This window comes from Hylaeus anthracinus, unplaced genomic scaffold (assembly GCF_026225885.1).
Source record: "Hylaeus anthracinus isolate JK02 unplaced genomic scaffold, UHH_iyHylAnth1.0_haploid 11985, whole genome shotgun sequence".
In the NCBI taxonomy this organism is placed as follows: Eukaryota; Metazoa; Arthropoda; class Insecta; order Hymenoptera; family Colletidae; genus Hylaeus; species Hylaeus anthracinus.
The window spans coordinates 5,516,079-5,529,550 of NW_026534333.1; the positions used below are offsets into that span (position 1 = coordinate 5,516,079).

General features: G+C 37.6%; 3 protein-coding genes across 18 annotated transcripts; all 3 read left to right on the plus strand.

Annotated features, from left to right (window-relative positions):
- Window positions 1–278: 278 nt before the first annotated feature.
- LOC128886784 (uncharacterized) lies at window positions 279–2,121 on the plus strand. The gene is made up of 8 exons (XM_054141947.1): window positions 279–317; window positions 416–559; window positions 612–729; window positions 799–1,060; window positions 1,238–1,529; window positions 1,599–1,735; window positions 1,842–1,974; window positions 2,068–2,121. Exons 1-8 carry the CDS (start codon window positions 279–281, stop codon window positions 2,119–2,121), a joined length of 1,179 nt encoding a protein of 392 aa, XP_053997922.1.
- A 1,895-nt stretch (window positions 2,122–4,016) lies between these two features.
- Window positions 4,017–8,067, plus strand: LOC128886577 (uncharacterized). Of its 7 annotated transcripts, none has more exons than XM_054141583.1 (10): window positions 4,017–4,462; window positions 4,678–4,847; window positions 5,122–5,247; window positions 5,318–5,435; window positions 5,503–5,764; window positions 6,410–6,523; window positions 6,610–6,700; window positions 6,770–6,906; window positions 7,002–7,134; window positions 7,893–8,067. In XM_054141583.1, the coding sequence occupies exons 1-10, from the start codon at window positions 4,441–4,443 to the stop codon at window positions 7,971–7,973; spliced, it is 1,254 nt and encodes a 417-aa protein (XP_053997558.1). In that variant the 5' UTR covers window positions 4,017–4,440; the 3' UTR covers window positions 7,974–8,067. The 7 variants fall into 7 exon arrangements, with proteins under 7 accessions (XP_053997558.1, XP_053997561.1, XP_053997563.1 ...); XM_054141586.1 differs by having other exon boundaries at window positions 4,686–4,847; XM_054141588.1 differs by having other exon boundaries at window positions 6,770–6,960; window positions 7,097–7,134; window positions 7,893–7,953.
- A 771-nt stretch (window positions 8,068–8,838) lies between these two features.
- On the plus strand, window positions 8,839–12,698 carry LOC128886575 (A-kinase anchor protein 17A-like). Of its 10 annotated transcripts, none has more exons than XR_008459868.1 (8): window positions 8,839–9,412; window positions 9,804–10,432; window positions 10,495–10,643; window positions 10,713–10,920; window positions 10,998–11,192; window positions 11,250–11,373; window positions 11,443–12,547; window positions 12,623–12,698. XR_008459868.1 is itself a non-coding variant. In XM_054141574.1 (8 exons), exons 3-8 carry the CDS (start codon window positions 9,830–9,832, stop codon window positions 12,327–12,329), a joined length of 2,166 nt encoding a protein of 721 aa, XP_053997549.1. In that variant the 5' UTR covers window positions 8,839–9,156; window positions 9,303–9,412; window positions 9,703–9,829; the 3' UTR covers window positions 12,330–12,581. The 10 variants fall into 10 exon arrangements, 9 of the variants coding, with proteins under 9 accessions (XP_053997549.1, XP_053997551.1, XP_053997548.1 ...); XM_054141574.1 differs by lacking the exon at window positions 12,623–12,698 and having other exon boundaries at window positions 8,839–9,156; window positions 9,303–9,412; window positions 9,703–10,432; window positions 11,443–12,581; XM_054141576.1 differs by lacking the exon at window positions 12,623–12,698 and having other exon boundaries at window positions 8,839–9,156; window positions 9,303–9,412; window positions 9,763–10,432; window positions 11,443–12,581.
- The last annotated feature ends 774 nt before the right edge of the window (window positions 12,699–13,472 follow it).

Genomic DNA, 13,472 nt, shown 5'->3' on the forward strand with positions numbered 1-13,472 from the left:
CTAGAGAATGACCGGTAAGATTTGTCATGTCAAACGAATCTTGGAAAACACGATATTTTTACCGATGTTTGAAGAAATGAGAAGTAGTGTAAAGTACTTCATCGATACGACAGTGCTTTCAACTTAGCTACTTTAACGAATGTTCAGTGCTCCAGGTAAGCCATAGGAATGGAAGTGGCGCTTTCAACATTCCTTACTACAGAGTGCTTAAAAAATATCTGATAATTATGGGACAATATCCGAACCAATCAGATTTGGTGAATAAATGTTGCGTAACCATGATGGTGGGGAGTAGTGTTACGCTTCTTATTCCCGTGGTAAGTGGAACATGCTCGTTGGTAGTGGGATAATATTTATACATTTATAATTACATTTCAAAAATATTAATACACAATCGGAACATGCGATTCGATAGTTGCTCCAAATGTATACATCGCTGCTTGTGAACGATTTCGACGGCGTCCTCGAGTGTCAACCACCATTATTTACAACCGCTATAAATGCTTTGAAGTTAGTAAATCTTCAAATAAACAGGAAACGTGTGCGTATCTTCCCTATCGTGAGACGAACTTATCCAACGCATAGAATCATACGAATTCGGAACATTGCAGATGAGAAAAATGTTTATCTCTGTGGAAGAAGAATGGAATGTGTTGGAGTTTGATAGTTCTCTGTATGTTCTGGATGACATTACCAAAACTGGAAGTAAAATTGCGCACCTCTACAGAAGTAGGCATCCTGTTGCGGTACTCGCCTGGTTGTTATTTAAAAGATAGTTATATATGGTAGAATTTTCAGGTAGCATATTATCATTGTTGGTAGCGTTCGTATTTCTTCCGTTGGCCAATCCAATGTTGGATATTGTTATGCCACTGAACGTAACACGACCTCGACCGCAAGTATTTAAACTTTATTACTTCGTGAACAACGACGAGCATTTTCTCCCAATATATTTTCACGCGAGTATATGTTCCATTTGTGTTATACTAATGATGATCACTGTCGATTCTGTGTACATGGTGTTAGCTCATCACAACTGTGGATTGTTTGCCGTATGCGGGTAAATATAACAGTAAAACATAAGACGGTGCCATGTATAACATATCAACAATTCCTTGACGTCCACTACACGAATCATTTACACTACATTACCTTGACACGAAACAAGGATCGATCTTATTTTCTATCGACGCGTAATCCCACATTATCTTTACTCAAATAATTTTAATAAATGCAGAGATAAGATTAAGAAATTGACGCAAAATAACCGAACTAGAATCGGAGTTGCTACGAGGGACGATGGATACGAGGAAGTCAGAGAATGTGTGGTGGTACACAAGAAAGCCATCGAGTTTGTAGCGATTTATACTAAGTTAGGAAAAAGAAGTACGAACTATTTACTTTATTCGACTCACTGGTTATTTTATCGTGTTTCGAGGTTTTTCAAGATCCTGGAGCAAATGACTAGAAGTAATTACGTAGGTCTGATCGGAGCTGCAATGATCTGTACATGCGTAACAGCTTTCCAAGTAAGAAACTCTCTCTGAAAAAGTGTTCGTTTAGAGAACCGTTAAACGGATTTACATTTCGTTCGTTAGGTAGTTGTGCACTTGAACGAACCCTTCGAAGCTCTCAGACATTGTGTTTTCTGTATTGGCAACAACTTTCATCTATTCTACGTCAGTATACCCGGGCAGATAATTGCTGATCATAGTTTTGAACTCTCCACTAACATGTACGTTTTACACGGAAGAAAGGAATCCAATATCGTTACGTCTTGAGAAAAACTCAAGTTCAAGCCACGACGAATCCTTATAGCCAACTTATGAATCCTACTGTAGGTATTCCTCTGAATGGTATCAAACATCGGTGAGAGTACAAAGAGTACTCGGTATGGTGCAACTAAGATCCAGTAGACCGTGTGAATTAACTGCAGGCGGAGTGTATAGAGTAAACATCGAAAATTTCGGAGTGGTATGTAATGCCTAACAATGCTACAACGGAACTCAGAGTAATTTTGTTTTTAGCATGATTATTAATTAATAACAAATACACTTTAATTTTAAGAGTTTTAAAACGTGCATGTCATACTTTACGATGTTGCTGTCGACGAGAAAATAGTTCCTCGTTATACCTGCCCATAACGTGTTTTCGTTGGACAAACATACTGTATTGATTATTCGACGTTCACACATTATTAAACTGCATGCGATTTAAGTGGTATTTGATTTAAATAGTCTTGTCATTACGATGTAGATGTATAGTTGATTAAATTTCTTAAATTGTACGGTCCTCCAAATGCTATATGGATGGCCATAAATTTCATAGGTGTTGAATTGTGTTCAATGCAGAATTTGGATTAAAATTAAATTATATTTTTTTATGAATCATACATTTTAGAATTGAATAATTGGTTCGTTGTAGTCCTATCCTGTTATGTAAATACACCGTCTATATAATTCCATTTAAAAAGAAATTATTATTACTTTCAACCCCTATGTATCTTACGGCCTACCTCTATCTGTTATTTTACCTATTATTTTTTTACACACTGTACTGCTGGTACTACTAATAGTATAGTATTGCATTTATTTTCCTTGGATCGTGGAAATAAGACAACGAAATAATTATTATTCTAATCGATTCTAAATATTGCAGATATTGAAGATAAACTGTTATTATACCGTTTCCATTGTATACGAACTATGCAGTTTAATATTACAACACGGGGGTCTATAAACATTCGCAATCTTCACACCACTGGAAGAAAAAGCAGCACATATTCAATATTCAAATACGCATAATTAAGCGATTGAGTGACTTGTTACTAATGTATTGCAATTCGACTGATTTTAATTAGTAAAGTATTATAATGTACGCCATTCGTCGAGACCCTCTCCCCCCTCATCGCAATTCACCCTCACTTCCTTAAATACTTCTAGAATTAAGAATCATATAGTACCGGGATAGCAGCATTTAAGATGCATTTTATATGTGTTAACAAACATTCAAGATGTCGAATTCAATATGACCAATATGTTCAGTAAAACGTTTCATTTGCCCAGCAAAATGTATCCGAAACAAACAAAAGATGAACGATGGTATCATTTAATTATCTCTTAAATACAACTGAAAAATCATCAACTCATTATATACCTTTATTTGTCGATCGCTTCTTTTTCCTCTTTCCTAGATTTGATTCCTGATATCCACCCCTCTGTAAGTCTCGTCTAATTCATGAACTCGCTATTCATTCGCTTATTCATTCTCTAAGATTGTGACACTTTACCATGCATTAGGTTTCGTGACGTTACTTTCTAGAACACGTAGCGAATTCTCTACCGCAGGATTGTCGTCCTGGGATGTCTAATTTAGAAGCCAGCAGAGGAGGACCATTCCTCGTACCAGCACGAGGATTGACAATCATCGGTTCGGTACATGACTGCGGGTACCGCCCATACAGACCTAGCCACCATCGTGTTCCCTGTCTCCGAGCCACCAAAAGATTACCAGGGTGATCTTCGAACCATCTCTCGAGCAGTTTATGTCAACCATCAGCTGTCTAGCTTGGATCACCAGAATTCTCAGGGAATGACTTCTGCGAAGCTGTCGAGAGTACCAAACGATCCAAATAATCAGAATCACCATGTTTATCCCTTCGTCTGATAATTACACAAGGTCGCAATTTATCGTCGTTATTAGACACGCACTCCGACTAGAACTTTTTCGATAATACAAGATTCAGACAAAAGATCGCTCGCAACTCTCGTGTGCCGTTTGTCAACCATGTTGTGTAAACAAAACAAACTCTCCGTGTTTGGTAAGGTCAATCCAGCTTGCCTCTACGTAAGAAACAAAGACGGCGTACGTGTCGCGTTTCCGAAGTACAGCGTAAAGTTGGAGCGACATTGGGGAAAGAAATGAAAGAGGATGTAGATCGAACGGTGGGATCCCTTCTATTGTCTTGACAATACGATCGATGTTAATGGACTTTTACGAACTCTACTAGTAGGTGTTTCACTTTTCCGTGTCTTAAATTTACACTGCTCTTTATCTTTGGTCGTCAACTACCATTAGCTATAGATGCGCGTGGAGTGATCACTTGACAAGTACGCATTACGTGGATCCTTTTTCATCAATCGATCACTACGGGGGATAAGAAAATGAGACCTTTTTGCGTTCGCTATAGGCACCTAGTAATTTGCTAAAATCCACTTCCGCGATGAATATTGTGATTGACAATTTTTTTTTTTTGAATTTATAAAAGAGATGTCTCTTTGTACGATTAGTAACCTACGATGAGATACTACTAATAAAAGTTCCACTTACGAGCTGCGCACTTTATCGAGACAGTTGCGCTGTAGGTATCATCGTGGATCATCTGTTTGCATTTCACGGTGTCGCATCGAATCGATTGAAAAATATATCAAGGGAATTGATATGAAGAGAATGACATCAACCGGTAAGAATTATCGTACTTTAATTCGCATGATATTGTTTATCGATATTCAAAGTGTTGGAAGTGCTCTGAAGTGCAAGAAATCTTCAACTTCAAACGGTCAGCCAAATCGTGAATGTCCCAACGTGTGACCGACCTTGTTACTATTTCTTTATTTATTTATGGCACGCGCTATTGCAAATAATGTCGCAAGGCAAGCATTTTTAATAAACGTTCAGTGCTCCAGGTAGACGATAGGAATGGAAGTGGCGTATTCAACATCCCTTACTACAGAGTGCTTAAAAAGTATATGATTATCATGGGACAATATCCAACTCAATCAGCTTTGGTGAATAATTGTTGCGTAACCGTATTGGTGGCGAGTAACATTAGTCTTATACTACCTACGGTAAGTGAAACATGCTCATTTGGGATAATGGGATGATGTACGTTCAGTTTCATAAATATTCGTAACCCTCTACGTCTATTCAAGAAATTTGTTTAAATTACATGTTAGATTCGATGTCGATAGATTTAGTCAAACTTCTACGATAGACACAGAGGGTACGAATATCCATGGGATCGACTGTATGTATAAATATATCTAAAAACTAACAAATCATAAGTAAATGTCAAAGTGATCAGAAGATATTATTGCACAATTGAAACATGCGATTCGATAGTTGTTCCAAATGTACATATCGATGCGCGCGAAGGATTTCGATGGAATCCTCGAGTGCCAACCGCACTTATTTACAACCGCTGTAAGTGGTTTCAAGTTATTATGTCTTCATGTGAACAAGGAATATGTACGTATATTCTCTATCGTGAAACGAACTTACTTAACGCGTAGGATCATACGAATCGGAAACATTGCAGTTGAGGAAAATGTTTGTCTCTGTGGAAGAAGAATGGAAGCTGCTGAAATTTAACGGTGGCTTGTGCACTCTGGATGACATTACCAAATCCGGATGTAAAATTGCGCAACTCTACAGAAGTAGGCATCCTGTTGCGATACTCGTCTTGTTGTAGTTTAAAAGATATTTATATGCAGCACCTTTCAGGTAGCTTGTTGTCATTCTTGTCAGTATTCGTAATGCTACCGTTGGTCAATCCTATGCTGGATATCGTTATGCCACTGAACGAAACCAGACCTCGACAACAAGTATTTAAACTTTATTACTTCGTGAACAACGACGATCATTTTTTCCCCATATATTTCCACGCGAGTATATGTTCGATTTGTGCTATACTGATGATAGTCACTTTCGATTCTGTGTTCATGGTGATATCTCATCACGCCTCTGGATTATTTGTCATATGCGGGTAAATATAACAGTAAAACATTAAAGTCGATTCAGACTATACGACAACGGACCGTCACGTTCCGGCAACGACACCTACCCGCACCGATACGACAAAACATTAAACACGCGTTTTAATGGAACTATTCACACTATTCCCGTTGACGGAACGTTCAGGTCGATGTCTGTAATAGTGCGTTTACACGCTCAAGCCATTTGCACAAATCGGCTTGCACAAGTAAATCGTAGCGTGTGAACTCAGGCATGAAGCTTGCGCAAGCCAAGAAATTTGGCTTGAGTGAAATCTGTCCTGACAGAAAATCGGCTTGAGATTGGGCTTGAGATTGGTGCGTGTAAACGATGTTCAAGCCTCAGTTACAATCGCACGCATGCGCATGCCTGTCTGTTAAGTATGAATAGTTCCATTAAAACGCGTGTTTTAATGTTTTGTCGTGTCGGTGCCGGTACGTGTCGTTGCCGGAACGTGACGGTCCGTGTCGTATAGTCTGAATCGATCTTAAGATGATGCTTTTGGGTTCACATACTCGAGGACCACTTCACGAATCATTTGCACAACATTACCTCGACACGAAACAATGAAGAATGTTCTTTTCTTTCGGCGCGTAATTCCACAGTTTGTTCACTCGATTGATTTTAATAAATACAGAGATAAGATTAAGAAATCGACGGAAAATAATCGAACTAAAATTGGAGTTGCTGAGTGGGACGATGGATACGAAGAAGCCAGAGAATGCGTGGCGGCACACAAGAAAGCTATCGAGTTTGTAAAGATTCATATTAAATTAGGAAAAAAGGTACGAACCATTAATATTACCCGACTGACTGGTTATTTTATCGTGTTTCAAGGTTTTTCAAGATGCTGGAGCAAGTGACTGAAAAGCTTTACCTAGTTCTGATTGGAAGTAACATGATCGGTATATGCGTAACAGCTTTTCAAGTAAGAAACTCTCTCTGCAGAAATGTTCGTTTAAAGGACTGTTAAACGGTTTTAAATTTCGTTCGTTAGGTAGTCGTACATTTAAATGAACCCGACGAAGCTATCAGATATGTTGTTTTCTGTGTTGCCCAGAACTTTCATTTATTCTACGTCAGTATACCCGGACAGATAATTGCTGATCGTAGTTTTGAACTCGCCACTAGTATGTACGTGTTGCACGGAAGAAAGGAATACAGTATTGCAAACTAAGTATCGAAAACGTAAGCTCGAGTCACAGAACGTAAAATGAATCCTACTGTAGGTATTGCTCTGCATGGTATCGAACTTCGGGGAGAGTACAAAGAGTACTTGGTATGATGCAACTAAGATCCAGTAAACCGTGTGAATTAACTGCAGGCGGAGTATATAAAGTAAACATCGAAAATTTCGGAGCGGTATGTAATGCCTGACAATGCTGGGAGAATGGAACCCGCAGTATTTCTGTTTCTAGCATGATTATTAATTAATAACAAATACACTTTAATTTTAAGACTTTCAAAACGTGCATGTCATATATTACGATGTTGCTGTCGATGAGAGAATAGTCCCTCGTTATACCTGCCCATAACGTGTTTTCGTTGGACAAAAATACTATATTGATTATTCGACGTTCACAGGCTAAACTGCATGCAATTCAAGTGGTATTTGATTTAAGTAGATTTCGTCATTACGATAGAGATACATAGTTGATCAAATTAGTTAAACCGTATGGTCCTCCAAACGAGACACCATTGGCCAGATATTTCATAAGTGTTGAGTTGTTGTTGTATTGTGTTTATCGTAAAATTTCAACTAAAATAAAATTATATTCTTCTATAGATAATCCTTACTAATCCTCTTACTCAAACACATTATTTATATAATTTATTGAGTATTATTTGAGACGTATCTTTTGCATGTCTATGTACAGCATGTAAACGAGTAATAGGTTTGTTCACATTATCAATCGTAACTCGATAATCATAAGTATGTGCTTAGTCTCTATACCAAAAAAGGAGCGTTGTAAGCATTAGTTTATTGTAAAGTTTTCAACTTATTATTTTCTTAGACACTACTGGTATTGCTAATGCTACAGTATTCCATTCATTATCCTTGGACCGTGGAAATTAGATAACGAAATAATAATTATTCTAATAAATTCTAAATATTACAGATATTGACAAGAAACTGTTGTTATATCACTTCTGTGGTACAAGAACTACGCAGTTTAATATGTCAACATGGGTGTCTATAAACATTCCACATCAGTGGAAGACGAAGCAGCACAAATTCAATATTTAAATACGTATAATTAAGGGATTAAGTGATTTATTACTAATGTATTGCAATTTGACTGATTTTAATTAGTAAAGTATTATTATATACGCGATTTGATTAAACCCACCCCGCCCCCATCCTAACTCACACTAGTGCGTCGTCGAGCATACATATCTAACTAACTAAAAATGCCAAATGGCATTATTGTCGACCAAATGTATTCGACAATTAATTACTGCGAAAATTTAAAAGCGTCTCCCTTTTGCGTTTAAACGATTTGGCGCGTAATGGAACGAAATTTCAAATTCAATATGATCAACTTGTTTGGATAACACTTGTTTCATTTGTCTAGCACAATATATATAAACGGTGAAATATTATTATCTTAACAGTAAAACACGTAAGTTTAATTAACTCTTTAAGATTATGACATTCGAAGATTATTGCCATCCCGCAAGATGGCAGACTGTTTTACCATTAGTGATGCCATCGGCGGGAAAATGACCAAATTTGTCGTAAAACAATTGTTTCCACTGTTGCTGCTAGATGGCGCCACCAACTGAAGGGTCGATAATTTTTCCTACATTAAACAACTATTCATAAGAATGTCAAATTTGACATATAAACTTATGTATTGTAGTATTATAAAGCGAACAATTTTACGAAATAGAGAATTTATAAAAAAATTAAGAATAAACAATTACAATGTATCGGTGGCGCCATCCTATAAAACCAGGAGGAACTATTTATCACTACTAACTTAGGTGTTTTCCCACCGATGGCGCCATTGGTACTCGCTCATTGAGCGGCTCGGTGAGCGGTGACCTTTCTGGATGCTCCCAAACGACTCGATGGACTCGGCCGCGCGTACATGACATCGAAGGCAGCGTTTTGTGTCTCATCGAATTGTTCTTGGTATTTACAGTGTTCAGTCGGTGGAGCTTGACAGTACGTTAGAAACGAAATGATTCTGTTGTAAAGTTGACGGTGATGTAACGGAAAGTAAATCGGTGAGAGTGAACCGATTCGCGGTGAATGAGAAGATATTAAAGTGAAGTGGAGAAGGAAAATCGGCCCGGGGAAGGTTTATCATCGTCGTTTCGAATGGATACACAACCTCTCTACTGAACAAGTTTTCATCTTACTGAGCTTACTTTGTCGTAAGATAAATATTTAACAGTTCTTGTAGTCTCTGTCGCGAATATCGTGTATTCTATTGTATAAAAGGTTACATTAGATTAATAATGAGCGATGGTAAGAAGGTAGGTGAAAATTCCAGTAGTGAGGTTGTTAACCAATTTCGAAGCTGTAGGGATCTCAGCGATATCGTGCCTCTGTATACGCCACGCGCGCTTTATTTAAAACCAGTTGCAAAAATAAATGTGTCTGTTAATCTTCCCCAGCTGAAAGTCCCAGGTAAAATGGCCAAGAATCGCAGATACTTTTAATCCACCTCTAGTGGCATTTCTGTGTCTTTTAACTGCTGTTGACTTTACGTTTTCGTTCAAAGCTTATTCTTTCTTTATTTAGGGGAGAATATTTCCCATAATCTTTGGAGTAGAATCCCTAACATATATGATTGTATCAATTTTTGTTCATTATGTGTCAATAAATTTTATTCTATTAAACTTATTTCCTCAATTCCATTAGGTTCACAAGTTCTCTTTGATAATTGCTTCTAATAATGGTATTGGCTTTTCTGACAGGAAATATGTGATGTCATTTTAAACTCAGTGCAAATCTGTAATTACACATAATATTTTTAGCACAGTAGGTTTTTACAGAAAATTAACTGCGATATAAACAGGAAAAACTATATCAACATGGGAAGTAATGGAGAAGATACGTGCCTTAATACTACCGGACGAGTTTGCATCTCTGAAGGTAGCCAAGAGTACACTGGAATTTATCAGATTGGAAGGGGACTTGCAAGACAGATGCAGACTCCAGCGTGTGCTTGCAAGACTCGATTCTCAGCATTTGAATCTATCTGGATTTGCCAACATTTTGAAAGTTCGTGCAGCAGAGACAAAGGATGACTTTCCCACGAGACATAGTTGGGATTCTTACTTTAGAGATGCTAAGCACATGAATGAATTGAAGCCTGGAGAGAGGCCTGATACGCTACACATAACAGGCTTGCCTGTTAAGTGGTTTACAGAAGATGGTTCAACCATGCCTAGTGAATCCTTGGTTGCCAAAATTTTTAAAAAATGGGGAACACTTAGAAGAATCGATGTACCTGCTGCAGATCCTTATAGATCTAGAATGCGTCTTGGTACAAACATAAATAAATTTAGTTACGAAGATGGAATATTTTTTGATGCTTACATTCAATATGTGGAATATATGGATTTTGTTAGAGCTATGGATGCATTGCGTGGTATGAAGATTCTTAAAAAAGAAGGGGACAATGCATTCACTGCTGCCATAAAGGTTTGTATAAAATATGATTTTTGTACATATATATTTGACATGTACAAAAATACGATTTGTAGATTACTTTTGACAAAACAAAACACATGAGCGATAGTTCTGTCGCGCATAGAGAATTCGAAAGAAAACGCCTCATAGCACAGGATACATTAGCGTCGGAACGGCTTCGTAGGAAAGAAGAAGCTGAAGAGAAACGTCGTGTCGAACTAAAGTAATTAGCAATCAATTCAATGTTTGTAAACATGACTTAAAGTATGCTATCGGATACCTCTTATTATAGGAAAAAGGAAGAAGCCGATACAACTGCTAAAAAACGAAGACGACAAAAACGAGAAGAGAAACGCAAACGCAAAGCTTTGACTATGTTTCGGAAAAAAGAAGAAGATAAAGTGTCTATGAAAATTGCTAGAGAAGGACAGAAATTAATAAAAGCACAGAGGCAGCTTGAAAGCATTCGCCTGTTGGACGAATTATTTGACAGGATAAAGGTACAATTGTAAGAAATGTGTGCTACACGAAGTGTTCATGTTCATAAAATAAACTTAAATGGGTTTTTTATTTTAAGATAAAAGTGGAAAATAATGAAATTAAAATAGATGAAGTGACGAACACGGATGTAAAGAAAGACGACAAAAAGAATAGTAAACAAGATGGCGCTGTTCAAATACTCAGTTCAGACGAGGAGACAAAAGATGGAAAAAACGAAAAGAAAATAAAAAAGTCGAAACGGAAGAAATCAAAAAAGGGAAAAAAATCAAAGGTATGCGTAATAATGTACTTTTGGAATATTCGATTTCTTATCGTATGTATTTTCTAGAAGAAACATAAGAAGGATTCTGCAAATTCTGCAAGTCTCAGCGACGATTCGGATGCGGAAGGTCAAACGAAGAAACTGAAGAGTGTTCTAAAACAGAACGTTTCATATCCATCTTCGTCGACAGGTAATTGTCAGGAGTAAGCGTTAGTATTAAATTTCAATTACATTTTACTTTACCTAACCTTCTTTTCAGCTCCTACTGCCTTGGAAACTCTTCCTTACCCAAGTCTCTATCCACGATTTCCGCAACCGTGGTACTACGAAGCAGCGTTACCCATGATTTACCCTGCTTTGTCAAGGGGTGTGCCCAGAGGTGGACGATTTCCACGCGGGAGGGGTAGAGGATTTCTGTGGCGTAATGCTGGAAATGCTCGCACACTGCACTCTTTCAACCCACATTTATACAACGAGGAGTACTACAAGTACTTCGCTCATTTAGTAGGCCAAGATTATCATTCTTTCGAATTTAGAAGTTCAAGATCCCGTAGTCGCAACAGGTCGTTCAGCAAATCCAGATCTAGATCTAAGTCCAGATCGAGGTCAAGATCCAAGTCTGGTTCAAGGTCGAGGTCCAAATCGCGGGATCGATCGAGATCACGTGCAAGATCGAAGACCGGTTCGAGGTCGCGAAGTCGGAGACGCAGTAAAAGTAATAGCAGATCCCGATCAAGAAAACGACGGGGAAGATCGAGATCTATATCGAAATCAAGGTCGAAGTCTTCCACGAGAGTAAGGTCCCGATCTCGTCGATCGAGATCTAGAAAAAAGTCCCGTTCTCGAAGTCGTTCAAAGTCCAGAAGTAATACCAAAAATCGTTATAGACGAAGACGAGATAGATCAACGTCAAAGGTCAAAGTGACAAGGGCGAAATCTCGCAGTGCATCACCCAAAAGAAGATCTCGCAGTAGCACTTGGTCCATGCCAAAGTCTCCTGGTAGAAGAAGCTGTTCCTGGTCGAAAGGTGTCGATACTATTAATAATAAAGCGAATTCGGATAACTCGACTCTCGCGGAAGAGCAAGCGGGTACGAACAAAGAAGCGCCACAAACTTCTCAACTGGAAAACGTAACTTCCGACTGACGACCATTGAAGATTATTCTTCCGTTGTGTGTCTTCGATCCTATCGCGTAAAAGGAATGCATAGTGTTGTAATACTGTGTACAAAAACTGTGTAAATTTGTGTAACTGTACTTGTATATATACACAGACGTTGGTAGTGTGCGTTGACGAAAAAAAAAAATATATTTTTGTTTACGTGATAACCCTTTCTAACCTTAAGCAACGCATTACAGTAATATGTAAGTAAAAGAAATCAAAAATATTGGTAACGTTTAGATCCTATAGATGTTTTCAACTTTGATTATATTCTGTAGCATACAAACCCACGAAATGATAGAAGTACCGTATTTTCTAATCGCCGTTCAAAATAAATACGACATCGACAAACTAGACGCCATCTTTTTTATATACAGAAGCGTCTAACATTATTAAACAGTATGCAATACTTACGGATTGTCCTCTACGAGATGATACATTTAGTAATAGGACAGATAAATAAGTGAAATCGGAGTTTTTTGTTTAAGTTTAAAGAAATACGCATTGAATAAGATGTAAGGACATTTTGCTACGTAAAAATTTAGATCGTATCTGACATGTCGTTTTCTTTATTAATTTCTTTTGTTTCCTCGTAAAGTTGACTCTGGTAGCTGTTATGCTAGTTCGCGATGATCCTAGCAAGTTCAAATGAATCGAGATTGGCCCTGAAGAAATGAAGTGGATTTTGAAAATTCGTGTAAGTTAGAATCGATGTAATATACTTGCGTGTTGGATAAGTTTAAATGAGCTGAATTCGTGTTAAAATGTGTTTGGATATCGGATAACGAACAAGAGATGAAGGAATTTTTATCCGTTATTTGCTGAATAAAAATTATCAAATGAAATAACCATTTCGAATATTTTTTTCAGTCCTTAAGATGGATGGAGTGTAAATGGGTGCAATAGTGTGAAAGGAGCGTGAATGCATTTGAAAAGGTGGTACGGATCGAAAGAGTCGGGATTCACAGTTATAATAAATGAAAAATTACTTTCATATTCGACTTGCAAATTTTATTTGTTCTCGGCATGAAAATGCATTGGTTCATAAACATTGTTAATCGTTATACCCCTATCCCTTCGAAGATCGATTCTTAGCAGCGTTTCACGGAGATACACGCTACGATTAGA

Coding starts and splice junctions, on each gene's coding strand:
- LOC128886784 (XM_054141947.1), top strand. CDS start 279: ATGATGGTGGGGAGTAGTGTTACGCTTCTTATTCCCGTG. Junction 560..611: donor GTGTGCGTATCTTCCCTATC/GTGAGACGAACT, acceptor GGAACATTGCAG/ATGAGAAAAATGTTTATCTC. Junction 1,061..1,237: donor GGATTGTTTGCCGTATGCGG/GTAAATATAACA, acceptor TAATAAATGCAG/AGATAAGATTAAGAAATTGA.
- LOC128886577 (XM_054141583.1), top strand. CDS start 4,441: ATGAAGAGAATGACATCAACCG. Junction 4,848..5,121: donor TTAGTCTTATACTACCTACG/GTAAGTGAAACA, acceptor GCGATTCGATAG/TTGTTCCAAATGTACATATC. Junction 6,524..6,609: donor GCACACAAGAAAGCTATCGA/GTTTGTAAAGAT, acceptor TCGTGTTTCAAG/GTTTTTCAAGATGCTGGAGC.
- LOC128886575 (XM_054141572.1), top strand. CDS start 9,241: ATGAGCGATGGTAAGAAGGTAGGTGAAAATTCCAGTAGTGAGGTTGTT. Junction 9,413..9,803: donor TCCCCAGCTGAAAGTCCCAG/GTAAAATGGCCA, acceptor CGATATAAACAG/GAAAAACTATATCAACATGG. Junction 10,644..10,712: donor AAACGTCGTGTCGAACTAAA/GTAATTAGCAAT, acceptor CTCTTATTATAG/GAAAAAGGAAGAAGCCGATA.